Source organism: Caloenas nicobarica, chromosome 16 (genome assembly GCF_036013445.1).
Source record: "Caloenas nicobarica isolate bCalNic1 chromosome 16, bCalNic1.hap1, whole genome shotgun sequence".
Classification (NCBI taxonomy): domain Eukaryota; kingdom Metazoa; phylum Chordata; class Aves; order Columbiformes; family Columbidae; genus Caloenas; species Caloenas nicobarica.
In genome coordinates this window covers 3,648,287-3,675,772 of record NC_088260.1, presented here as the reverse complement: position 1 = coordinate 3,675,772, position 27,486 = coordinate 3,648,287, and the positions used below count along the sequence as shown (strand labels likewise).

The following is a 27,486-nucleotide window of genomic DNA, read 5'->3' as shown; positions in this document are numbered from 1 at the left end:
CCACAACTGTTGGCAAAACCAGGACTAAGGATAAGAACTAAATCCATAAACTCCCAATTCCGCAAACCTTTACATGCGCTCAGCACCCAACACGGGCAGACGCTCAGCTCTGCATCTACCAACGGGTCTGGCTGTTTCTTGATTATTTTTACATTTTAATCTGCAAAAACCCAACGGGGTCCCAAAGCTGCGGGGCTGAGGCCAGGCTCTGCATGGCAGGAGGTGGCTCCCCCCGAGCAGAGGCCACCCCGGTCCCCAGGGCCAGCAGCGAGGGACCTGCCAGCACACATACACACACACGTACACCCAAGGGGTTGTTCACCCCGCGCTCCGTGTGCTGATAAGGAGGCGGGATTGCAGCAGATATCTCCTGACCTCTTGCTTGGAGCCGGGCCTAACAAAGCTGCAAACAAACCAGCCACGAAAGCTCAGCCACTTGCAGAATTGGGACCTCAACAAAGAAGCTTGTCAGTGCAACCACAACCAACCTGGTGTCTGCCCAGACAACCCCCTGGTTTCTTCTTTCTAAAGACAGCATGAAATAATTGCTCACAGAGAAGCAGCACTAGAGCACTGAGGAGCTGGGAGGGCTGCACGAACCCGAGAGCTGCACTTGTTCCTGGTGCTAATATTTACAGCAATACAATTTCTAGGTAAAAGGTAGAGACCGGGGCAAATGAGTTTGCTTAAGTCTTTTTATCCTGATTAAAGGCAGAGCTGCAGTGTGTAATCACTGATCAGGAGCTTGACAGTCGCGTGTAGGCACGTTCTGCAGGATTCAGCAGAATGAAGGGGCAGAGGGTCTGGTGTTCCAGAGATCCCAGCCTGCCTGTGTGCGGGGACCCGGGGCAGGGCCTGGGGGCACCCAGTAATTAGCAGGTTCATTTAGGACACTGAGAAACCACTGGGGTGATGCTAAGGATGGTGCCCAGCGAGGGGGGTCAGGGATTGTCCCTTGGGGCCTCCACAGCCCCGACTCCCCCTGCACCAGCCTGGGCGGCATCCAGGAGCAACGCGGGGTTTGAGACGCTGCTGCTGGATCTGCCCCACAAGTTATCAGGAGACAGGAGGGTAAACGAAGAAAATTAGCAGCTCTTACGCAGCTGATGGGTTGCCTTGAGTTTTGCATCATGGCAGACCTTGAAAGTGCTAATAGAGGCAAAGACTTAATGGCTTCACAGCTGCAAAAATCAGGAACGCCTTGAAAGCTGGTGCATGTTTACCACTGCCAAGGCTGAAGCAATCAAAGAGTGAAAGGATTAAAAACAACAACAAAACCCCCTCATGCCCTAAATGTTTTTGCCACTTTTTTTTTTTTTTTTTTTTTTTTTTTACATAAGGTCAACCTTTCAAAGGTTAATACAACCTCGGTAAATATAAATAGGCTTCGCAGTTTATCTTACTACATGTACTTCTGTTACTTAGAAACCACTCGCAGAGAGGTGAACTTGGGCCACGCGTCTCCGAAGCACACGCTGCGCTCGCCGGGCAAAGCAAAGCGCCAAACGCAGCCGCGGCGGCACAGCCGGGAGGAACGGGCTGGGAGTCCCGCACACAAATAACCAGCGTGGAGCAGCACGCGGGAAAGGTCGTTCCTGCAATACGCCGACCCTCCTTCATCACCCTCTTCGGCAGCCCCAGTCCTCGCAGATCCCCGCCTGTGCTGGTGCACAAGAGAAGCGTCCTGGATGGAGACCCGAACCTCCCCGAGGGGAGGGAATCGGGCAGTTCGCAAGCAGAAGCAATGGAGGCTCCTTAGATAAAGCAACAGTGACTCTTGTGGACAGATTTCAGTATTGCTGGCCTGGCACGTCGCAGAGCACGCCGGGCTGGGAGGACGGGCGAGCTCCCCATCCTTGGCCGTGCCCCAGGCAGCTGCTGGGGCAGGACAGGGGCAGCCTGGGATGGACCCGAAGAGACACGGAACCCACGGGCTGCCGGTGAGCTGGGGTTTGGGGGCTGCCAGACGGCACATCCCCATCCTTGTGGTCAGCAATTCATCCAAGCCCCCAGCACTTCCCCACAAACACCGGCAGGCAGGAGGAGGAAACAGAGACCAAACCAGTGAAACCAAACTCAAAGCTTGACGTCTGAGCGACACCTGCCACCCGCACAGGAAGCAGAATTCAAATACTATCTATAATTCTGGGCGTGATTCCACAAGAGCTTTTCATCCTTGCATAACTCATCCTCATCCCACAGCCCCACAGACCCAACTGGTGAGCCCCACACCTGAGCGTGGTTCTCAGAGCCAACCTCCAAACCAAGTATCCGAGGGAAATCCACCTCCTGCTCCACAAAGCAAAGGGAGCCCTGCGGGAACAGCTGCTTCCACCTCTACCCGGCTTGGCGCAAGGCTGGTTTTGTTTTCGGGCTTTCATAAAGCAGCTAGTCAAGGAGAGAACCTGCAACTTTGACTTTTGAGTTACTTGGCTCAGGTCCACAGGAACAACTTGGCTACGGTCCTTCCGGAGGCCACGATCTTAAAAGGACGCCCGTGCACGCATGCGTGTCGGTGCCGGTGTGTGCACACGTGTGGGCACCGCCAAAGCCCTGGGATAAGAATCCCAAGGATACAAAGAGCCAATGCAGGGCAGCACACCTGGCCTGGCCCGCGGAGACCTTCAGCCCATGCAAGACAAGATGAAAGGAAGTTTGCTGTTTGATCAAAACTAATCAGGGGTATTTAATTACATGGGAGCATCTTTCACCAAGCGGCCCGTGCAAACAGCCTGCACAGAGCGATGGGAAGGAGGCGGCGAGCAGCTGGCAAAGCCATCGCACGGCGAGATGGATCGTGCAGGCGAGGGTCGGAAACAGGGGAGCCTCTGGTAATTCCAGCCAAACAAAGCGCTGCCAGCAAGGCTGGAGATCTGCAAACCACGGGACCTTGGAGCACAGCAAGAATACTCCAAGGTGAAACGGGCCAAGAGGTAACGGAGAGGCCACAGAAATGGTTGTGTCCCCCAGGTACGCCCGCCTCGTGCATCGCTGGCGCCAGGATCCCATCCCGCAGCTCGGGGCCGTCACCGATGCCTCATCTCGCTGCCAGACACCCTGCGGAGAGGGCAGGGAGCGGGTCGTCCTCTTCACGGGTCATCGCGACTCATTCATTTCCCTGCTCTGAAACAGCCGGAGCACACAGCTCCAGCTGGTGACACACTGTGACCTGGTAACCCCGCGGCAGGGCATGTTCCCAGAAAGCCAGCTGTTCGGAGCAGTTTCCTTGCAACATCCAAAAACGCTTTTGGGGGAAGAAAAGCAAAGCAGATCTTCAGCTAATTTACCCCAAAGCCCTTGAGCATTGGGACAGACCATTAGTGCCACTGGGAGCAGAGCGGCAGAGGTCCACAGATCTGGATATACGGGCAGGCAGGCTGCGGAGGAAGAAGACATCTGCGTGGAGGTCTTCCAACTTCTCCAATCATGTCCTGCAAGTCCAAAATGCATTCAGCTTTGGAGGTCCAAAGTCATCACTATAATTCATGAAGATGTTTGTGCTGTTAATTCACTTGGTGATTCACACACTGAGGCCCGCGAGACGCTTGTGCTCCAAGGAGGAGATGCCTGGGCAAACATGGGCACCTTGTCTAGGTCCCTGCGGTACCATCTCCTTGTGAGGATGTTCCCACTGAGAAGCGCAAGTGACTCCCTTGGGCAGCAGCTACATCCACAACCACAGTTCTTCACATCAGATGGGAAACTCCAGCCCATCCCATTTAGCACCTACAAGCTCAGGACCAAAATGAGACAAGTCCAAGTGCAGAACCACTTCTACCATCGCTCGGGCACGGGTCCTACACCTTTGCCTTCCCTTGAAGCCCAAGATGATGTTGCAAGTCCAAGTGTTGCCAGATATGACACCCAAAACCAGCACTTGGCTTTTCACCGGCAAGAGCAAGAAGCAAAAGGTTGCGGTGTGTGTCTCCGTCATTTAGTAATTCATCACAAGGTAATAGTTCTGCCCCGGTGCATGCAAAGAGAGAATAAAAGAGATGAAAAACCTTGAATGGGATGAGCGGGGAGCTGCTAGGTGAATTTCTGATGAGGAAAATGTCTGCAAGCGCTAATAAAAAGACCTGAAAGAGAATGCATTAGTAATGACAGGGTTTGGAGGAGCATTTGTGTTACATGTCAGGCTTCTACTATGAACTGAGAGACAATCCAGTCCTACTAAAACCCCTAAACAGCCAGTAATGAAAAGACGACTTAAATTTTCCAAAGTGACAAGTGATTTGCAAAGCCGTAGTTAGCAGATTTTCCAAAGCAAGCTGTTCTGCTCTTTTGGGAGTAAGGGGAGAGGCATTTCAAAATGAAAAATATATTCAGAAAGCCGTAAACCTCTCTGAAAAGCCAGACTTCACATTTGGATTCTGCAGAGGCAAAGTTCCTGCCCACCCACTGCAAAAAAAAAAAAAAAAAAAAAAAGGAAAAAAAAAAAGAAAACGAAAAGAAAAGAAAAATGCTCTCAGCTGCAGACAGCAACCCAGATGTGCAAATATTAACAGTAAAGACAGCTTTGCTGCTGGGTCTGCAGAAGCACACAAAAAAACCAGAATCACACTCAGATCCAGGTTCTCCGACACCTCTGCGAGCATCTCACGGGGATGCAGCCTGGTTTCATCCCGACATTCCTGAATTTCAGTGTAAAACCAAGGAGAAGCTTGAAGGGAATGTTTAAAGCAAACCCTGGGAGCAGTACCTTGCATGTACTCACCCTGCGCTTTTCAGTTTTCCTTTTGAGCGTGGTTTGGATTTTTTTTCCCCCAAGGCTCAGAAGCTCGCATTTTGCTTTCCAACACAAATCCCACAGACTGTGATTTCAAGATGACTGCTGGGGGAAGGGGGGAGGCGAGTCCTACCGGGCTGCGCTTCACGGCTGACCGAGCAGGAATCTCCTGCCGCAGAGATGAAGGCCCCGTGGAGAATGTCTCTCCAGGTAGGCAGCAGGTAATTGATCCTGCTCATGTGAACATCATCTTGTCATTTTTCAAACACTCTGAGGAAAGCAGGTTAATACCTTCGGTGCCAGGAGTCTGGGGAATACACAGAATCACTACCACGGCAGGGCAGGGAGAGCAGCTCTCATCCTTGTACCTCCAGCTGGCAGCACACTGAAATAAGAGACCCAGACCAGATGCACTGGTGCTTAACTAAGCGTCCTCTGCATTTGTTGCTGTATTTCAGCAAAATTTAAAAAAATCCCACAAACTAATGAGTCCTTGCAACCCCCTCAACTGATGCAGCACCACTCAAACTGGCCTCCAGTTGTGTTCGTGGCTGCAAAGCATCTTGAAAGAACCTGTCAGGCCATTGCAATGCCAAAACCTGGAAAGACAGCAAGGGCTGAGCTAGCTCAGGAGGCAAAGCTCACCTCATCCCTATGGAAATGAGGGCACTAAACACCGTCCTGCTCCCTCCCTCTTTGATGAGAGCCCGGCAGAGCCCTTTCCTCCAGCAAAGTGGGTATTTCAAACCGAAAGGACATGGTCCCATCAAAGGTAGGTCAAAGTCTTTGGCACAAACCACTCAAGGGCACCTCAGCTCCCGCGGCAGATGTCACATACAAAATTAACCACGTCTGCTCGAGTCCTGACTCGCAGGTGAAGCAGAGGGACCCGAGCAGCCGGTAACAAAGCACTGCCAGGCAGCTAAATAGGACTTAAAAGCTTCTGAAGCTGCAAACACCGGAATGAACTGGGGCATGAAATTAATTTTAACTGTACTGAATAGGAGACAGGCCATAAAACTCCACGAAAATAAGAGACTGGTAACATTTTACTAAGAGTAGAAATTCGCTCTGTAACTCCCCAGCCAGCTCTATTTGCATAAGTGACTCATCCCAGCTGAAAAGCAAAGCAAACAAGCAGGAAGAATTAAACTAGTGTTGCAAGGCGGAGAGTATCGCTGTAGAGAAATCGAGGAATCCTGGCTTTCTGACATTCAAATGCCTTCCCATTGATGCCTGCAAACGTTCAACTGAGGGGAAAAAAAAAAAATCCACCCTAGGAAGTCTTTAAAAAAAGAAGAAAAAACGTATTTGTAAGTAACAGCCTGGCCATCCTCCTGAGCCCAGGTATGAGGCTACAACCCAGCTTCTCGAGGGAGCAGTTTCTGTTCAGCTCAACAGATCCAGCATGCAGCGAGGTTTGGTGGGCAGAACCACAACCGAGATGATTTTCCAGCACCGTACCATAAGACTTTTTCATCGTGGCTAAATCTGCGCAGGGTGAACTTGTTCAGAAGAACCTGCACTCGGTTCCACCTCGGCAAAACATAACCTGCGGTGTCCTGGCAGTTGAACTTCTGGTGCTCTACTGCAGGTGGCTGACGTCTCCCAGCACCCCAAGGATTTATTCCTTCTCTTACCGAAACAGCCACCTTCAGGCTGCAGAGCAGAAGCTGCTCTTCTCGAGCAAAAAGGAACAAACGTACTAAAACCAAAAAATATCTTCAAATGCAGCCCACAGAGAAGTTTACACCTTTTCCTTTTGGTCAAAGGACCCTGAATTGTTTGCTTAGACGAATCACTGAAATCTTGATTTTGGATCTGCCTCCCAAGCATCTAAATGTCCTTTAAAGTGCAGCAGGGAGATGGGAGAGCAAGAGACACAAGAGATGGGAGAACGGGACACAGCGATTTCTCTGCATGTCCATCAACAAGTCACAACGTGCAGTTCAGACCCCAGGACCCCCGAGACAGGCTCACGGTCAAAAGCGGCAAACATCTGGAGCCCAGATTGCTCAAGGGCATTTTGCTGACCTAGATCCACGAATGTGCTCGGCTGGCATCAATAACCAGCTGAAGGCAGCTAATTGTGAGGTTTCTGGAAGGCGGGGATGGAGGCTTTTCATTAAAACATGTGGTTTCCTTCCCATATTTTTGCAGCATTAATCACAGCGAACATTAACCCCAAACCTGCCTGCCCCGACCCCTCCTTGGTCTCTCACCGCCACTGCGATAACCCTCAGGATGCCACAAACGATGGGATGGAGAGGAGCACCCGCTCTGACGGCATGGGAGGCTGGTTTGACGGGACTTCACATCATCTTACCAGTTCCACTCCTGACCTGCGCTGTCAGGTCCCTCTCATTCGTGCCCATCTTTCAGGCAGCAACCAAGGACAGGAAATCATTTAAATCACAGGAAAACGTCACCACAAATATTGGCAGGGGAAGGGAGAGTGGGTGAAGTATCTGGATGTACTTTTAACTTGTTCTTTCAAGGAGAAAACCAGTTATCGGCTTGAAACGGCCACCATCAGCACCCGGCTCCTGAGGGCTGTGGAGCCCTTCAAGAGAAAAGCGGGGTTGGGGGACCCCGAGAGATGGTGACGGCCACATGCCATCAGCGCCAGGGCTGAGCCACAACACAGAAAGCATGTCCTTAGGCCAGCACTTGATGCCATACAGGTGGTTTATCAGCCATCAACCCCGCGAACTGACAGCAAAAGAGTTCCCAAAGCGGGGGCTGCAAGCGCGCAGGGAGCACAGACCCTCTGCCCAGCATCATCGCCCTCTCAAGAGTAAAATCATCATCGACTTTGTTAGTCCTGCGTTGAATCCGTGAACTGGAGGGGGTGGCTCTGGTTTTGTTTGCTTTATTTTTTTTTTTTTTTTTTACATCTTTGCAGCTGGAAAAGCAGACCCGTGCGGGAGGACACACGTCTGCGTCCTGCACGCCCTCAGAGCTGCCAAGTCCACCAAAAATAACAGCCAGAGGACTGGAATGGCAGGAGACCCTGCCCCAAACACAGCAGCACCTTGGGCTTGTTTGCAGCACCCAGGCCGATGCCGAGCACCCAAACACAACCCTCGCATTTAGGGTGCTCGGGGACCTGCTGAGCCCTGTTGCCTGAAAAGCAGAAGATGACTAACTTTTGTTAATAGATTATTGAAGATGCTGATCGTCAGCTGACCGAGCCCATACCAAAATAGACACATTGCAGGCAGCTCAGAGAAATCGTCGGGTTCGTTCAAGGCAGATAAAAGTTTCAGATCTGGTTTGACTGTTTAGATTTCCAACAATAATCACAATTGTCGCTATTCTCATTATCTGTTATATTTCTTCTGCATTCAGGAAGTCACTGTGGTTATTAAATGCACGTTGATGATTAAATCGTGTATTCAGGTGGTAAGTCAAATTAGATGATTGTTAAGTCTCGGTAAGTATCTTTGAAATAACCCATTGTTATTAGACATTCAAGAGGTGCTTCACGAAAATCTAACTGTAATTGCAACTTTTCATTTTACCTCATCTTTCATGCATGTAAACACATACACGCTGGCAGCTGATTTTATACTTCAGTATATGTGAAACACAGAAGAAAGTGCCCCAGGTGAGCACACTCGGGGAAAACACTATGACACCGGCCAGGACCGACATCCACACCCCCCAAAAAAATCAAATGGCACATTCAGCATCCGTCTGAACCCACAGCTCCCAACTGCTGAGCTCCTGGAGCTAGTTTGTGCTTTGGGCACCCGGAGCAGTGAAACGTCAGCTGTAAAAGGATGCCCACGAGTCCTTGGCAGCTTTAATCGAGTTCTGGGAGCGAGCTAGCATCCCTCCCACTCCAGCCTAACGCCCAACCTGACATTTAAAATAGCCTTTTATTGCCACGTACTTACATTTTAATGTTTTCATGGTATTGCCTGGTGTCTGAAGGCTGGTTGTATAACGGCTGAAACAAATAAGAAAAATGAAGGCATAAATGGTACGGTCTGACATTCAGAAACTTAAACCCATCGGAAGCGCTGCTGCCTCGGCGCCCTCCCGTGTCCCCGAGTGGCGATGGCCCAGGCGCCCGGCCCCACACCCCCAGCCCACCCATCACCCCCAGTCCCGCTCCCCGGCCGTACTGGGGGGTGCTGGTTCCCGGCAGCATCGCTCCAGTCCTGGTGCATCCCGGCTCAGCCCGGGGGAGGGCAGGCAGCGAGCGAGCTGGCTCCCAACAAGCGATTTGCGACGTAATCCCCATCACGGCGGCACGGCGGAGTATGCGGTTGTGATTCACTGATTGAGAAACGCAGCGTGCTCGGGAACATCTGACACGGGGGAGGTGAGGGGGGCTCGGGGAGCAGGAAGAGACAGTCTGTGCGCTGCAAATTGTTATGTCTACACGGCAAAAGCCTGACGGGGCTCTCCCTGGGAACCAGGCACAGGCAGCTGCAGGCAGGGGTGAGTTGGTCCCCAGGCATGTCACCGCAGCCCCTCTGCGCAGAGCGATGCTCTTGTCTGTCGCTCGAGAGGGGCACTGGGCTCCAGCAGGACATGTGTTTTGTCCAGCGTTGCCCTTTGGAGAGCCCGGTGACCACAGCTGTCTCCAACACCAGATGCAAGATCTGGATCCATCCCTGGTCACCTTCAGCCGGTCACTGCCCCCGTGACCTCTCCCTTCCCATCCACAGATTAAACACAGGAAAAGAGCAAAACATCTGCTCAGCCAGGTGAGCGGCACTGGAGAGGACAGGACCTGCAAACATGGGTGGGTTCCTTTCTCCTCCATTTGGGAGAAGGTGTTACTCTCAACTCCTCCACGATATTTCCCCATCGCTATCACCAGTGCTTGGCACAGAAGCTCATTTTTCCACACAACCAGCCTGTCTCTACTGCCCTGTAAAACACAAACACTGCCTCACTCTGCCCTGCTACACACGGGGAAAAGAAAGGAGACTGGGGGTAGTAGCTCTCCCTACTCTCTGCAGCCCATCACCACCGCGTCTTGGCATCAGCAGGTCATCAGCTTCTTCTGGCTGCCCTTAGACATGTCCCTCTTCGCTGGGAAAGCACAAGTAATCCCCATGTGGAAGAGGCAGACGGAGGAGCTCAGGTTGGCAGATGTGGCCAGATGAACCAATGGAGACGCCCGGCCACCCCGTGCTGGCAGTGCCAGGGCAGAGGAGAGGGAACAAGCAGGTCCCCCAGAAGGGGACATGTTCTCAGTGGCGTCCCTTCCCCAGGGGGGTTTCTACCATGAATCCTCTCAGATCTGCTGGTCCGACTCCAGGCTCGGAGCTGGCTGTGCACTTCACGCTTGGAAAGCTCAGAGGAACACAGACGCCCATCTCATCACATAGCTGGAGAGAGGCAGGTCTGCACCACGGAGAGGAGAAATGGCTCTTCGGCTCTGGAGCATCACATCCACGGTCAGCCTGGGAAGGCTCCACTGGAGGAACGGCTGGGCAGCCTTAACCAGCCACTGCCTCTTGGAAGAGAAGTGCAGGAGCTGGAAATACTGATAAATAAGTGTCTCTCTTCCCTCTGTGCTCATGAAAATCAAAGCAAACAAGCTGTCATGTGGTGAGCCACACAGACCTTCCTGCTGGGAGACGGCGGTGCAGTCAACGGTTTGGTTTGCACCTGGGTTAGAAGATGCTCATGTGCACAGGGACACCACGGATGCCCTAATGCCACTCGGCTCTCCAAAGGCTGCTGATTCTTTTCCACTACTACTTATCTATCATATAAACAGGCACTGAAATTCTTAATTAGCAAACCTAAGTGTTAATAGACAAGCGCTGGATACATCACTTGAAAAGAAATGCCCAAACGTTCAGAAATAAGAAATTCTGGGACCCAAAACCCAATATCTACGTGAACGCCAACACCTCAAAGATATTTCTGTCTGCAGTGGTGCAAGCCCAGGAGACAAGATCTGCCTAGCCCACAGAGAACATATCCTCACAGACTAAATAGTTAAAGAAACTCTATTCTCAACAGGGCAGGGACTGAGAAACAGCATCTTCCCTCAGAGCCATCCACAACCTGCACAGAATTACAGCTTTCCCGATGAGAGAGCAGGAGTCAGCCTGACAGACCAGCTGGGTACGGTGACATGTTCAAAACAGCCACAGCATTTCTCCAGGGTAAGGGACGTGTAATGCATTTATCCGGGGGATGACATTTAAGGAAAACAGAATTGCAACGCAAAGCTATTACTGGAAAAACCTTGGATTTACTGAAAGCTGCTTAGAAATAAAACAGAAGGAAAGGTCTCAATTGCTTTCTGGCCACTGCAGCGTTCAGACTACACATCTCAATGACATTTCTCCCTGGAGAAAACAAGGGATCATTTTAAAAATGGTCCCTCTACATTGCGGGCGTGAAATGAGCAGAGTCCTGGCTCATTGAGACACAACCTCCTCCTGCCCCAGAGGGAACCCGAACTGGATCTGTGTGTCCCTCTCCTTGCACCATCGTGCTCGGGCGAGCTGCCCCACCACTGATGAGCATCCATCACCTTCGCTGCTGCACACGCAGCAACCAGAGCTCTCCGAACAACCAAAAGTAGGACGTCAGCAGCTCGAGCAGAGCCGATAGTGACCCAAGACCCTGCATTTGGGTGACGGCCACCACCGCTCCTTGCAGAGGCTTTGCACAGGACTAGCACCAGCTGCCCCGACCTCCCTGCAAGAGGCCTCTGGGCTGCGGCAGCGCCGGGGCTGGTGCACGGCGTGTGCGTGCAGAGCAGCAGAGCTGCTCTCCTTCCTGGAGCCGCTTCCTTTCCAACTCAGAAGAAGATCTGACTATTCATCTCATCTCTCAGAGGCCGTTGGCAAGTCCCGGGTGCTGTTTTGCCCAGCACAGCATGAGGGCCGGGCCACAGATGAGACAGCTTGCGAGCAGAGCCCGGCCGGGGTTCTGCAGGGTTTTCTCAGCAGAGGTTTCCTCTGTCCTCCCAGGAGTACGGCAGGGAGATAGAGGACAGGTTTGCACTGGGTTCTGCTACAGCTCCCTGCTGTGCAGTGTTGGTACCCAAGGACAAAGCATCAAACAACTAAAAAAAGGGAAAAAAGGAGAAAAAAGCCAAGGGGAGGCGGTGGGAGGAAGGAAAAGAAATGCAACATCTTCTGGATGAGGAAGCACCAACCCCAGGCACGGCAAATCTTTAGAGCAGAAAGAGCAAAGGGTTTGACCCTGGTGACTCAAAGGAAAAATAATGAGCGCTACCTCCCCAAACAAGGAAACAAGCTCTGACACGTAGCAGCGAGCACTAATTCCCTTGTGACCTCTCCCTTACACACCCGGGGAAGACAGCAATTAGTACCAGTGCTGATGAGCGTGAGCTGCCCGCTCCCTGGCAGCAACGGCCCCCTCCATGGCAAGTGACGCTCCCTCAGACCACAGAGCCTTCCAGCAGCATCGCTGCAGAGCCGCCTTTTTCCAGCACCCTCCTCCATTACCTGGCCCCTCAGGGGTTGTTTTCAGCCACCCCTCCAGCAATCAATCACTTAGGATTTTGCTGGATGAGGGGGCAACCCCAAACGGACAATTTATTGTAAATTGTTTTTTTTCCGGCTTCCCTGTGCACAAGGGAAACAGCAATAGGATGTGTGTGAGTCCCGATACCCGCAGATCGTTGCAGAGCACCCTGCAGCACCCTCCTCTGTCTGCAGCGGGGTGGCACAGAGGAGAGCGTCCCAGCACCCGGCCCTCCCAGCCGGCAGCAGCCCCACAGCCCATCAGCAGATGAAGCCACGGGCACCCCGAGCAGACGCAGAGTGCGCCAGAGCCTCTGCTGCCAGGCGGTTGAGCGAGGAAGGAGCCCAAGGAAGGGTTAAAGCTGTGTGTGTGTCCGCCTGCCTCTCAGTGCTCATCTCGGCCACTTCGCTTCCTGCCCTGGTGCCGTGCCAGGGGTCCCCGCCAGCACCCGCTTCCTCCCGCGGGCTCAGCCGCACGCAGGGTGCTGTGCTACCACCCGGGGACCTCTCCAAACCCGCGGCCGGAGGTGACACTCACCAGCTCCACCTGCGGCCCCAGTCCTTCCAGGATGCGGTGGGCAGCCTCTGCCTTCTTCTGCAGGGAGGAAAGGGAGAAGAAAAGTTATTTCTGACATGGGTTACAGTCACAGCCCTCTGCTCCAGCTCTGCCCCCATGCCAAAACCCCTTCCCAAACATCCACAGAACTGCTACAAATCACCCCGTCTGAAAGCGGGTGGAAGTGTTCAGCTCAACCTCTGGACCTGCAGAAAAGCCCCAGGGGCAAAGGGCCCTGGCGCTCGTTTTATTATGACTTTTACGCATCCAAGCTCTGCCTGGAAAGCGACCAAATCCCCAAGCCCTCTGGGTGCCAGGCGGGGGGATCGCACCCATCGCCTCAGCACAGCCGCCGCGCGAGGAGGAGGAGGAGGAAGGTGGACGAGCCGGTACGCACGCAGAGATGCCCTTTCTGGGATTCATCACTTTGCGAGCATGTGATCGTTAGATTGGAGCTGCCCTTGACTCTTCGTCTTGCTCTCGCTTCCCTCCCCTCCCCGCGGCAGAGGAGCCCTTCTCTGCCCCCTCCCGCCCTGGCCCAGCTACCTAGTGCTTATTAGAAAAAAGAAAACACCCGGGAACATGTGTCCGGGGCTGTGCGGTGGTTGCTAATTAAACAGACCTGGAAAAAAAGACACGAGTTGGCTGCAGCAAGAGTCTAAATAAAATATGACATTTTCAGTAAACAGCACTTCCTCGCAAAGCCAGGCTTTTCGGGGGGGTTACTGACAATCTGATAAATCCAGGTTGCTGCACGCTGCCGACGGGTCATGGGGCTAAGCTGATGAAGCCAAATACCTGGCAGCAAGTGGGGGGCAAGGAAATGGATTTTCATAGGCGTTTGTTCAATAAAATAGGTAGTTTTTGCTATTTTGGGGTAGGGGGAAGAGAAAATCCACAGCTGCCTAAAATAGGGCTGAAGGAGCACTGTGCAGAGGGGGGTGGAGCAGGGAGGAGGGGAAAACCCTTTTTTTGAAGCACATTCAACATTTTAACCCAATAAGCACTAGAACCCCGCCGGAGCTGTGGGGTTGGGGAGCTGGGGAGGGCTGAGCTCCGGGCTCCCGGCAGAGCCAGCGGGGCTCTGGCAAACCTGGGGGACTCTGGCAAACCCCAGGTGAAGACCCCCCTGGGCAGGGAAGGTATTTCAGCTCCCGGTGTCTGGCACCAGGCACCTCTCACCTCCACAGCAGCTCATGGCAGGATGAGTTTTGCAGGGTCTCAGCGCAGGGGATGTCTCACCGCAAGCTGCACATCACCCCGCCAGCTTCTCCCCATGTTTACCCCTCCTTGGTGGGTTTCTAAAAAGACTCACCTACCCCCAGGCCGGTCTTCAGAAGCGCCAATGCAGCTGGTAGATGTGCAAGTTCCTCGCCGGGGCTTTGCACACCCACACACAGGCTGATCTGCACTTTTGCAGAGTTGGCCCCGGCAGCAGCTGCATGAGTCACGGTCCCCGCAGCCAAACCCGGCGAAACAGCCCCGGCCACGAAACCCGCAGCAGGTGCCTCACCGCAGCGCGGCCACCGGGACACACTTCCAGCTCCGTTATTTACTGCACACTCAGGAGGACGTAAAGCTCTTTTTTTTTTTTTTTTTGCAATTTAGAAGCGACTTCAAGGATGCTATAGGAGATGTAATCCTGAAGCGTGCCTGCTCTGGCACCGTCCCCACACGCACACACGATGCAATTAATAGCAGCAGCGCCGCTGTTAACGCATCCCTGCCTGCTCATCCGCAGCACTCCTGCGCAGCAGACCTCGGGGCGCACAGATGTCTCGATCCCTGCATGTCCCTCACGGGCAAGGACACACACACGCAGAGAAGCAGAGCAGCTCATGATGCTGTGGCAGAGCCCAGAATGCAGCTGCGCTCGTCCCAGCTGCTCTGCACCTCTGGCCTCTCCGAGTCCCTGCTCCATCCCAGGAGGACCACGGCGAGATGCACAGACGGGACAGACACCCGGCAGTTTGCTCCCTCATCACCGGCGTGCCGCTCGGTGCACACCACGCTTCTGTCTGGCACCGGACTGGCAGCGAGAGGCTTTCAGGGACCACGTTTCCAGGGATAAGGTGGTAGATGCTCCATCCCTGGAAACATCCCAGGCCAGGGCTCTGAGCAACCTGACCTGGGTGAAGATGTCCCTGTTCGTGGCAGGGGGTCAGACCAGATGAGCTTGGAAGGTCCCTTCAACCCAAACTATTCTAGGACTCTATGATCTCCATTACCATGGCCATCCCAGTAATGGAGATGGGTCTTCGGAAAGCAAGTGCATCCCAGCATGAAGCTGGGGAGATGCTGAGAAGCATCTGGGACAGAAGCGAGTGCCTGTCCTCGTTCCAGCGGACTTGTTTACACACAGCAATAACACTTTCTGCACTGCAGTAAACTCCCAACTCTTCTCCCACGCCAGAGTGCTGCCAATATGAGGGTGATTCGACATGTAAGGGAAAGAAGGGACCGTCCCCGCCTGACCCACAGGGGAAGCAAAGCGATCCCCGGTGCCAGGACCTGTCTGCAAAACGCAGCATTTACAAAGCTTTAGATCAACAGGGCATAACATGTGGCCCAAGCTGTAAGAGAAGTGTATCTGCCTTCCTCAAACGCCACATCTGCTACCGAGCGTGTGCACCTTCCACCTGAGTTCCCCCCCGTAACGGGATTTCCCATTGGGTTCACAGACAGGAGAGACCCGGCTCTGCCGTCCCCAAGGATGCTCCAGCTGATGATGGGGAAATCAAACCCCAGCAAAGGCAGCCCAGGAGAGAACCCCAAGAGCTGCGCAGCCCGGCCCGGCTGCCCTTGAAGCACTAGACATTTCCACCACTGCACTGCACTCCATTAATGGGAACAAGCCAAGTCTGCCCAGGGACTTGCCTCTTGGAAATATTCATCACGCAATAGAGAACTGCCAGCCACAGCTTAATATTTAGATCTCCAAAAGCTATAAAATCTGCTGACCTCTGAGAACATCAGCACCATGGCATGCAGAAACCTTAAACAAATGAAACCGGGGGTAAGATTTTCAGGGGGGTCATAAAAACTGCTACAAAAGACACTGTGTCCGCTGCCAAGAGGGTGATTTGGCCAACCACCCTCCTGCCCACCACCGCTTGCCGGCCAGCAGGAAGCATCAGCTCACCCCAATTTTTTCTGGTGCATAATTGGGACAAAAATCAGCACCTCAATTAACCGCCGGCAGCGTAATTGTGGGTAGAAGATTGCAGCCCCAGCTCGTGCCCGTTCTCCTGGGCCCCGGCGTGGGTGAGCGATGCCCCGACGGCTCAGCCAGGAACCGCGGATGCTGGAGGCCTGTGTGTACAATGCGATTAACTTCGAGAAACAGCCGAGTGTGTTCAGCTGCTGCATTTGCCATGTTTAGACAACTTAATGAGACAACCCAGAGGCAAATCACCATGGGCAGAACATGTGGCGAATCAAGAAGAATGACATAATTTGTCTTGCATTAACCGACTGTAATGTACACGTCTCCAGAACGAAAGATCAGGAGGGGAAGCTATTCCGAGCACGTCATATCTTTGTACATACACAAAGAAATGCCTCTATCTTGAAAGCTGCCCAATTAACACTTGACACCTGCTGTAATTGCCGATGTTCCTTGCTGCATTTATCAGATCACAGCAGAACCGTAATGAGCTGTCTGAAAGACCACGCAGACCGAGGTGAGAGCTGGCAGCAGAATTGGGAAGGACATGTTACACCCAGGAGAAAGTTCCCACCACGCTGGGGCTCGACCTGGAGGACAGACAGACAGAGGGACACACGTTCCCGCCTGGGGAATTTAGGCAAACCTCAGACCGTTCGGGTGCAAGAGCAGCCCCGGGACCTTTGCTGTTAAATCCTGTCCATGGGCACAGCCACCCAGGACTCTGTTCCAACACTGATTTCCTCCGGAGATTAGCGATCGACCCCGCAGAAGGAAACCAGGGGGTTCCTCCTACATCTGCTGAATAACCTCACCCGCCCCTGCAATCCCTGTTATTTCACAGAAAGAAATGTATCAGGGAGCAAATCCAGCCATTACCTCTGGCGAGACGCACGAAGATCCCCACCAGTTTATAGCCCCTCTGCCGCTCCGCAGCAAGCAGCTAATGACCCCTTTTCCCGATTCGGTACAGAATCCTGAAATATTGCTACGGCACTGTCGTTTGCAGAGGGACTGAAGCCTGGAGGCTGGATTTTGTTCCCATTTACATCCGAGTCACTTTGCTGCGGTAAAGCTGCTCTGGGTTTCTCACCGTCAAACCCTGGGCACCCCCGAGGGCAGAGGCGGCTCCTCTGCAGCGCGCGTGAGCACGACTCGGGTGGAGAGGTGAAGCCCATCACGTATTAGTCCTCCACAAACGCCGACCTGTGTCACTGCAGGGCCCACAGATGAAAAAAGGGGACCTGCAGATTTGGCAGGCAGCAGCATCATCCCCAAAGAACCTCCCTCCCCAAGGGCAGGGGATAGGGAGGGCACCCTCACCCCATCTCACGCTCCTCCAACACGCCTGGAGCTAAAGATATCTCCACCAACAATAAAAACGTCCCTGCAGACTAGGAAAATCTCCATTCTTGTCTAAAAAAGCATTTGGCTTCCAAAGCAAACTTCCAGCCCCTTGTTTTTCCTTTGTAGAAACTTTAAACGGCCGTGGGAGGGGGAATCGGGCAGGGGAGCAGCTTCCCGGCCACGCGAGCTCCCGCGGGGACCACGAGCCGACCCCGCGAGGCAGCGGAGCATCCGAAACCAGAGGAGGGAGAGCCTGGGATTTCGTGTGGGCTCTTCTTAAAGCGAAGTTTAAAAATGGAAAAGGAGGAAAACACAAGAGTTATTTTGAGAAAGCGGATCTGAAATTAGGAGGCGGCATTTTCTTGGCCCGGCTCCAGCCGCAGCTCCATGCAGCACAAAGCTGCTGCAGCTGAACTGTGCTCCCGGGGTTATTTATAGCAGCCTGTAGGCAGCAGCGCTGAGGAATGGAAAGGTTTTTATTTGGGAGCAGGCATGTCCTGCACAGAGATAAGCAAAGCCCTTGGAGAGGCCGGAGAGCTGCGTGCAGGGCGGCGCTGGGAAAAACTCCTGTCCCAGCTGGATGATGTTCCCAGGGCAGGCGGAGCAGCATGGCAAAGAGGCAGGCTGGAGTTGGACTTTATTTAAAACAAAATCCAGGAGAAGAGTGGCTGAAGTCAGCAGAAATCATGGAAACCCTCAGGCGAGACACCTTTCTACACAAAGCACAAAGCAAACAGTCTGAGGGGATTTAACGGCGCTGCCTCTGCGCCGAGATCCGCCGGGACCAAACCACGACCTGGCAGTGCCGCTTTCCTGGGGAAAGGTTTTCATTCCTGTGACCACAGGTACTATTTTTTTTCCCTTTTAAACCTCAGCATCCTCTCTCCGAGAGCCAAACCACCCCAGGATTTGCTGCCCTCCCCACAAAACAGGTGGGACGAGCCCCAGCGCTGTGGGGAGGGAAAGCGATGCTCTGGCCTGTCCCCAGCTCCCGCAGCCAGCAGGGACAGTCACACCGGTGCTCCCAGCCCAAGGATGGTGTCACCCCCCGGGCTCTCCTTGAACACACATGTCCCTGAGCTGCCGGGGACATCAGTCAGCCTTGGTGGCCTGTGCCAGGCTATTCTCAGCCTGCCCAGGGGCTGATGCTCGCCAGGGTGTCCCTGGGATGCTCTTGGCTTCCCCACCTCCCCACGGCAGCAGCGGTGACGGAGCCACCCCTGGGGCTCGGGCCAGCAGCAGCGGTTACAAATGACTAATCGCAAATAGCAAGAAAACTGAGGAAACGGGTCACGTTGGAGCCGGGTGTTAACACCAGTCCCCGCCTACCCTGTGCGGAGCGTGACAAGCCGACTTGTTTCGGTTGCTCGCTGCTCTCCGGTTTTTGGCTCATCATTACCAGCCGGTTTCTGTGGTCGGCTCGCTCGTACCCCATCCACAGCCGAGGGGTGAACCCCTGTCCTGGCCGGGTTTCTGTGCATTTGCACACTGACCCAGCATCGCGCTCTGTCCTCTGTGAGGTTACAGTGACAAGCAAAGGCATGTTAATCTTAAACCAAGACCCTAAGGAGCCTTTGCCATTGCAAACCGCTGTTGAGCGTTTCGCCACTGCAAAACTGCTGAAAACATAGGCATTGCACAGCAGAATTTTAGAAATCAAAGTCTTGTCACTGGAGCAGTTACGGGAAAGTTCTGGTCCCTCAACCCAAGGAGCTGGAGCTGTGCCGAAGGGTCTACACTCCTCCCTCCAACAGATTTGGGTTCTCTGCGCTTCTCGTCCTTATTTCCAAGACCTGAAAACACAGGACACGGCATTATCTGGTCTGGGTCAGTCAGGGACAAAGCTTCTAAGTCCATGCAGCTACTGGGAACTCCGGATCCTGAAGCAGACATTAAAAACAGACACCAGAACCATTAAGAAAACCAAAACCAATAAAATCTTCCTTAAAATCCAAGGAAAAAAGAAAGGATTCTCAACAACTCCAGGCTCTATATTTCAATTTTATCTTTTTGGAAATCTCGCTATCATGCAGGAGTGTTGCTGGCATCTAACCTCTGCCCTTTCCAGTTTTCCTCTGGAATATTCAAAAACCCATCGAGCATCACTGAGCCGAGATGAGGCAGCCCCAGAATAACAGTTATCACAAACAAAGGCAAAACGAACGTGGCCCTTTCAGCAGCCGAACACAAAATGCCCCTACCCCGACTACCACATAAACCAGAATTTGAAAAACAACCCTGCAGATTTAATGCTCGAAAGCAGTTTCACTGATAAGGTTTTATTTACCGCGCCAGCTCCATGCTGACGGTGCAGGCCTGATTCTTCCCTTTCTAATGTAAATCAGGAGCTCATAGAAAATCAGAGTTATACAGACATAAAATCCCTGTGGGATCTGAGTCACACTCAGTGCCTTTGAGTAGTTAACAGCTAGATTATACTTTGCAATGCTAAAAGTGTTCGTTTATCTGTTCTCTTATTTATGGATGGGGCATCAATGCTTTATGAAGGTATTTGGGGGTAAACGGCGAGTTGGGAACACGCTCCGCACAGACACAACAGCAGCAGGGGGTGCAAAAAGTTCAAAAAAAATCCTTAGAATCCCGATTTTACAGCATAGCGTTGAATTTAGAGATAGATGGCTGTGCCCTTTTGAAGAAACAGGCACCGAGACAGAAAACGAATTAAAATTTAATCTTATTGATTTCCAACAACTCAATCCCAAGAGCGAGACAGGCACCGCTGCCTGCGCTGCATCAGCCCTGTTTTTTCGGAGGGATGACAGTGGAGCGGGGCCGGGCAGTGGCCACACGGGAGGACCCGTCCCAGCCCTGGCCACGCTGCGCTGGGTGACACCACGCGGCGTCCCCTCCCTGGCACAGCGGAGGGCAAAGTGGCGCCGTGTCCCGACGTGACCTCTCCGATAAATGAGCTCAGTGTTTCAGAGGAAAGCTGATGCACGCTTGTTTGCGGGGACAGGTCTGACACAGGGACAGAGGCTGCTTTTGATGTGCTGGTCTCGGAGCAGGAGCCCTGCCTGGCTCCCAGGAGCCTTCGGCCACCCATGGGGCTTGCGGAGAGGTGGCGATGGGCACACGCGGGCTCCACGTCGTTACGATGGTTGGAGAGAAGGCAGGAGCACATCCGCGTAGCTGATGGGGACTTGGTGCACGCAGGGGACTTGGAGGAGAATTCAGCACGCAAATCGGGTGCCGGTGGGTGCTGGCACGGCCAGGGCTGCCGCGGTGCCGCATCCTCCAGGACACACCGACAGGGAGAGCTCAGCCGGCCCCACATCCCAGGAACAGCACCAAGAGCAATTTGGATCAACAGCAATGCTGCCCCCCTTCCCGTGCTTAGCAAGGGACCTGGAAAGTCCATTCAAAGCACAAAAACATCTTCACGGCCAGGTACGCTCAACCAATTTCAGGGGAAGATGGATGCAAGAAATCCTGTGAACGGCTCAGTGGATTAAAGCCACAGCTACAAATATGCACAGAGGATCTGCCCTGGTTATGGGGACTGGTGGTGAAGGTAGCAAGATTCTCTTGATGCAATAACACATCCCAGAGGGGCAAATTAGAGCCCGCAAGGGGCTGTGCCACACAACCAGCACCTGAGAGGTGCCAGACCCAACAGGGGTCAGCGTCTCCTCGCAAGAGACACGCCAAAGGTCACTCACATGGTTTAATTTAGGAAATCCCCAACGTCTGCATCACCATCAGCCTCCAGCAGCAACTGAGACACTCATCACAACACAATGTCCCCAGGCAGCTCTTCATCACCCTGTTGGGGTGACGGGGACTGGCAAACGCAGCGCATCCCGCACCCTGCACCGCAACGGTCCTGAGCTCCCCGCTGCACCCTCTCGGAGATTTTAGCATCCATCACTGTTTTCAAACATCGTTCTGCCTCTTCAAGGACTAAAGGCAGTTTTGAAAATAGGACTCAGATGTTTCTGCCCACTCTTTATTCTCAGTTTTGTCTACAGATAGTAACAAAAACATTAACTTCCATTCTCATACATCCTTTCAGAAATGGTACGGTTTGCGCTCACAATTGAAATCTTGGCTCGGAAACACACGTGTGTTTTTCTGTGCCGTGCTGCAAACATTTCCCAAAAAGTACTTTTTTGGGTACAACTTCACTGCTCATCTTTGGAGACAACATCAAGCAGCTCCGGTCAGCACATAGCCAGGGCAGGAGGCACCTGCATCTCAGCAACCACAAATAACAATATCGACCACCCCTCTATAAACCAAGTCTCTGAAAACCTTCCCAAATGCAACCACAGCCTCACAAGACAGGATTTCACCGCAGTCAAGGGCAGCTCCTCTCTGTTATTCCCCAGAAGAATCTGTACAGTCAACTTTCCCCCCCCCCGCCCCCCTCTGGAAATCAATTACTTGTCCAGCAGAGTGTAGCAAGAGGCGATTACAGGTCACATTTTCCACAATTATCCTCTCCCGGTGCCAAGGAACTTTTCAAATCATACGCATTAAGTAGGTCACCAGAGGGAAAAGCAGCATGATGGGCATTTAGCATCAGCAAATCTGAATTTTGAGAAAATCAGACACAGGCCAGTGCCGACCTGCATCCCAACCTCTCATCCATACCCACTGCGGCGGTGAGAAAAATATATAGACTTCCCTGATGAACCATAAGCTAAAATTAGAAACCATTCACCCTTGCAAAGCCACAGCTATTGCCAAAAGGAAAGTAGGTCACAGAATGGCTGGCTAACTTGATTTTCCAGTGTTTCTAGCTGCTCTGTCCTCACGTAACCTCCTCTCTCCCATGGACCGTTCCTGGTGTCTCCTTTGTTCGCGGTATAACCGCGCGCAGCGTGCGGCTCCGGCATGGCCTGGCAGGAGCGGTGGGAACGGGCACGGCAGCCCCCGCCTGCTCGGGGAAGCACAGACCCACAGTTCATGAAAAACCAAACCAGCGCCAGGCGACAGCGCCTGCACAAAGCTCGCCGCCTCCCACCTGCTCTGGCATCGGCACAGGCGCTGGCTTTCTCCCCCTTACACAATATTGCTCTTGAAAATCGTTTCGGGCTTTGCCAGCTCTTCTGGGGCGCTTTGCTTTCTTGCCTCTTCCTGAGGCATGAATATCCTCTTTTTATTTGCATTTCTTACCGTGTGTTGCCTCCCTCAAGCAAGCCACAAGCTGAGCGATACGAGTAAATCGGGCTTTTCTTCCCTTCGCGCTCTGCCCTGCAGGCTGCAGCCCTGGCTCTGCTGTTACAGCCGCTTTTTCTGCAAGCAAAGCTTGAGGCACCCGACTTCGCTACTTTTCCGCAGCACAGAGAAGGCAGAAAGGCTTAAAATTCAGCTCAGTGATCAGTACGTCTCTTACCGGGCTCACACCCTTTTGCTCCTACCAACTCACCTTGCAATTTAGTGTTAAGCTGCAGCAAAGCCGCAGGTCAGCACGAGCGCGCCCGGGGCTCTCCTGGCAGGGGCTGCTGCCACCAAACCCACCCAAAGTGACCTGACATCCGACCACCAACCACTCTTCTCCACCCACGGTCCTAAGTGATGCTGCTCCCACATCCTTTCCTCTTGCAGTTTTCCTCCTCCTGGCCCCAAGGGGAAGAGCACCCACCCAACCGCATCTGACAGAGGGGAGACGTCAAAAGCTGAGCCCGAGGGTGCCCTTTAGAAGGACAGTTGCATCCTGAATCCTACCTCAGCACACCCTTCCCATGCAGCCCGGCATCCCCGTGTGCTGGCACCTAAAAGGTCCTTTTGTCAGCTGGCCTCAGCCATTGCCACCAGCCAGCAAAGCTCTCTCGACTCTCCATAGCCCATGGCCAGATCATGTCATCTCCAAAGGAGGAACTTCCTCCAGCCCGCTACGGTTTCTACCAAGCAAAAGGGTTGTTTGGTTTGAGTCTCCTACCCACAGACAGGCTCACTTACACGCTACTCGCAAGGGGATTTTAAGAAGAGGGGAAGAATCATTATTTACCCGTCCAGGGATCACGCAGACACAAGCACGGAGCCAGATTTGAAATAATGCAGACATTTGGTGTCAGATGTGACCTTCAGTTGCTGAGCACCCACCTGGAACAAGTGCACCCTCTCAGGAAGGTTAATAGCAAACGGTCCTGGTTACAGCCCGGCTTCCAGGATCAGCATAACTTGGAATAAAGTCGGGCACAGTGACAAGTGGATGGCACCAGCTCTGAGCACTATATGCGACAGCATCCTGGATTTTACGGCCACGCACTTTCAAGGAGAAATACGGAACTCCATACTTGCTCTCCGCACTTTTCGTCACCAGCCATAGGACAGGGCAGCCACCCCAGGGACTGCCCTGAGCCGTGGCGGAGGCTTGGAGAGCAGATCATGCTGTGGAGGAGGTGATGGGACACTCAGAGACAGGAGGGAAAGGGTGACCAGAGACAAGAGGTGACAAAACAGGACAAGAACCTGGCAGGATACCTGGTCCTGAACCAGGTCCTGCTAACAGGGACTCAACAACGCAGGCCTCCGGGGATGCGATGGCTGAAAATCACCTTTCCTACCCCTCTTAACACAGGCCAGGAACACCAGGGTGTCCAGGGAGGATGGTGCTCAAGGGAACAAGAATACAAATGCTTGAGACCACCTTTTATGAACCTGACCCTTGCACAAGAGGCACAAGCCATCAAGCCCAAGCCCCTTGGAGAAGTCACTTGGTGGTGCCGCGGAGAAAACGGCTCTGAGGAACATTGGGCACCTGCCCCCAGCACCCAGTGTCTGTGAAGCTGTCACCAGCCGGCACTCACCAACGTGCCAAACGCATCGCCCTCAGTCCTCACCCGCCCGCTCAACAGACCGTGCTGGCGCTGAGGTTCCTATTGCTCAGGGAGAGAAGCAGATGGAAAAAGGAAAACCAGGGTATGTAGATTTTTTTTTTTTTTAAATTTTTTTTTTCTCTTTTTAGGAGCCGGGCACCTGGATTTCTGCAGCTCCCAGTCAAATCCCAGGCCTCGCAATTCAAAATAATTAGCGACTGGTAGTTTTCCTTTTATGCAAAATCATCCTTTTTATCCAACACCTAAATGAAAATGAATGTGCTTGATTATCTACCAAAGGGCCCAATTTCCTCGCACCGCTCCAAAGCACACAGCAAAATCCGTACCTCCTCAGGCTGCTGTTACAGACAACGGCTGAGCGGTCAAGGCGGACATCCAGAGCCAGGGATGCCAGTGTGACCTTTGCTAATGCTATTTACAGCGTTAAATACCCACAAATCCAGCAACAGCCACATCCACAGCCTTTCTGCTCCAGCCTGGGGGGCTCGTAGCTGGCCAGGCATGTCCCCCCCACCCATGCACCCACCAAAGCCCATCCTCTGAGGCAGCTTTTAACCAGCTTCACTTCCAAGGGAGAGGATGAAATAAGTTATTTAACAGACAGGGCTCTGAAGCATCTCCTGAGGGCTTCAAATCTAGGGCTGATCACAGGAAACTGCCCCAGGCAGGTTCTTCAGAAGACATTTGTGCTCAAACCAAGCTCAGTGCTCAGCCCTCATCGTCACCGTCCCCTCTGGGCTCCATCTATCCACCTCCCACGGGCTCTGCCCCGGGGGTCTCACCCAGGGAAACCCCCCACACGCCCTCCCAGCCTCCCCGTCCCTGGCCAGGGTGAAACGGCACGATCGCACATCCGTACTTCCATTGTCTCCAGACTCACCCTGTTCTCGTCGTAGATGATCTGCACCAAGCTGCGATGTTTGGACTCGATAGGAGGCGGTGAGATGGGTTTTTCAGGCTCTGGTGGTTTGGCTGCTTCTTCCTCCAACTGTTGCTGTGGAAGGAGAAGGGGGAGGAGGAGGAGGGTGAGTCACAGCGAGAATCGCAGCCGTCCCTGTCCACACGAGACTCTCGGCGGTGCCGCGGCAGAAGGCTCCGGCCGCGAAGGGATGGGAGAGGGAGCAGAGCTGCCTAACAACCCCTGCCCCACAAGCACAGCACCGTCCTGCCCCAAGCACCCGGCCCCGTGCTGCTGGGTGGGTGCTTTCTAGGCTTGGAGGATGAGGACCTGCCTTGAACAAGCCTCCTAGAGAGGGCTCTCGAGGCTGGAAATAATGATTGTACTGGAAACCCTTAAGGGGAAGCAAAGCTCCAGCCCTGGGAGCAGGGAGCAGCAAGGCTGCTCTCCACCTTCAGCTTCATCTCGTAATGTTGTGGTTGGAGTAGACACCCCAGGATGACTGTTCACAATGAAATGCACCAGCTGCCCCCGCACCGTGCAGCCAAATGAGCCAGTAAGTACGGCAGAGGAGGCAACAACCCTGGGAAAGCTGACATCTCTGGTGAGAGTCAGCCCGACCGGACACGCGGCAGCCCGCCTGGCCAAGGGGAGAGGTGCAAAATGCTCAAGAGGGCACGGGACAGCACGGGACCCAGACACAGGCCACCAAGACACCCTTTGGTGAACTTTCATAGAGAGCCCAAGTACTCCGGTTGCAGCACAAACACACCGCACGGCTCCGGTTGTCCCGGCAGGCAGAGGATGAGCTGCCGAGGGCACCGGCACAGCATTGACCGCCTTCAGCCATAAGCCGTGACGCTCTCCTGGGAAGGTGGCTTTGAGCTTCGTTCCTCTCCTCCTTTCACACAGGACAAGCCGTCCTGAGCAGAAACCGCCACGGAAATCCCAGCTCCAACTAGAGAAAGCCCAGAAGGGGTGGATGGCCACCACCCGGGTGTCCCGTCCTCAGAGACAACAGTGCCGAGAAGCTCAAATCTGTCAGCTCTTCTGCTTTCTAACTGTCTTTACTGCATTGGCACAGCTCCACGTTTCATGGTTTCTAGGCTGCAAAAACACACCGTGCTGGGGCAATGCAACCCAAGGCATGGGTCTCACCCCAGGCTTTACTCCCACACTCAGGAGTCCAAGAGCTGCTCCACGAGCAGGTCCATCACACCACGGCAAACATTAATTTTAAAGTGGTGGATTTAAGAGAGCGCTTTTGACTGTCACCACACTCGGCGGGTATATCTGACATACGACGTGTGCCCCCAGCTCTCCCAACCGGTGCAAGGCAGGAGGAGACATCTGAGCCCTCCCAGTCATTGCGAGGAACTGCTCGGCCGAAAGGGGAAATCGCAGATTTCTCCTGGAGCGAGAGCACACGACGCACGGCAGCTGCGGGGCAGCACAGGCACGGCAGAGGCAGCGGGTCTCAAAACCCAGCTAGCATTTTTTTTCCCCACTGCTCAGCTCTGAATCTCCAAATCTTTGTTGTGGGTTTTGTTTTGTTTTTTTTTTTTTCTCCTGGAGCTAAAGCATCCCCTGTTGAAAGAAGGGGAAAATGGAGCAAGTCTCACACCAGGAAGAAAATGCACGTGGGACTGAGAATGATGCGTTCGCAGCAGAGGTGAGCACAGCATCGTCCTCCCAGAGACAGTTTGAGGAGAAGGTGGGCACCTATTCCTCCTTCAGATCATCTCATCTTCCGCTGACGGCACCTTTAGCAATGCCTGGGCTATGGGATGCAGTCCAGGGAAACACCAAAGTGCCTAATGGCCAGTCTGAGATAACTCACACCTTAAATTAAAAGTGTTGCAGTGGATGAAGCGACCCTGTGCTGTAGGTTCCACCCATGCTCCCCACAGGTGGGCACCTTTTCCCATAGAGGGAAGAATAGCTACATGAACACCAAGATACAATCCAAAACACGTCGCCACGGCACGCCGAAGGCGCCAACCACACGCGCGACAGCATGATAGCTCCTTTCTCTTCTCGACCACGGCTGCTTCTCAGGCAGTCCAAATCACAGCGCCTTGCAAAGGGGACAAGAGCTCTTGGAGGAGCCGCGGCTGAAACCACGGACCGCACAGCAGTTCTCAGCATTGGCCCCGGCGTGGCAGCAGCGCTTCCAGGCACCTGCTCTTGCTCGGTGTCCTCAGACCGGCCAAGGCACCCATCACACACCCTCGCTCCCACGTGATAAGCTCCAAAAACTCCAAAGAAAAAGCCACAAAAGGGATCAGTCAAATCCTCTACTTCTCTTGGGGAAAATACTGGGGAAAAAAATAAAGTCAGAAGCTTGGCTATGTTGCTCTGGAAACCCACAAAAATTCTGCCAAGGGGTCAGGTGTGTTGTAAGTGATCTCAGACAAGAGGATTTGATGGCGTATCAGGAAATGAAGGTTTGGCAGTAAGTGAAGGCTCGTTAAAAGCAGTTTGTTAAAAGAAAAAAATACGAATCTAA

At 53.3% G+C, this 27,486-nt stretch overlaps 1 protein-coding gene across 12 annotated transcripts in view; it reads right to left on the bottom strand.

Moving 5' to 3' along the window:
• Nucleotides 1-27,486, bottom strand: part of NCOR2 (nuclear receptor corepressor 2) — a 226,376-nt gene that overhangs the window by 87,289 nt on the left and 111,601 nt on the right. For all 12 annotated transcript variants that reach the window (XR_010607082.1, XR_010607083.1, XM_065646424.1 and 9 more), the window contains exons 6-8: nt 24,960-25,073; nt 12,743-12,799; nt 8,632-8,684 (exon numbers count right to left, since the gene is read on the bottom strand). Coding sequence is in view for 10 of the 12 variants with exons in the window: in XM_065646424.1 (XP_065502496.1) it covers nt 8,632-8,684; nt 12,743-12,799; nt 24,960-25,073 (224 nt within the window). In the remaining 2 variants the exon portion in view is untranslated. The remainder of the gene's footprint in view (nt 1-8,631; nt 8,685-12,742; nt 12,800-24,959; nt 25,074-27,486) is intronic.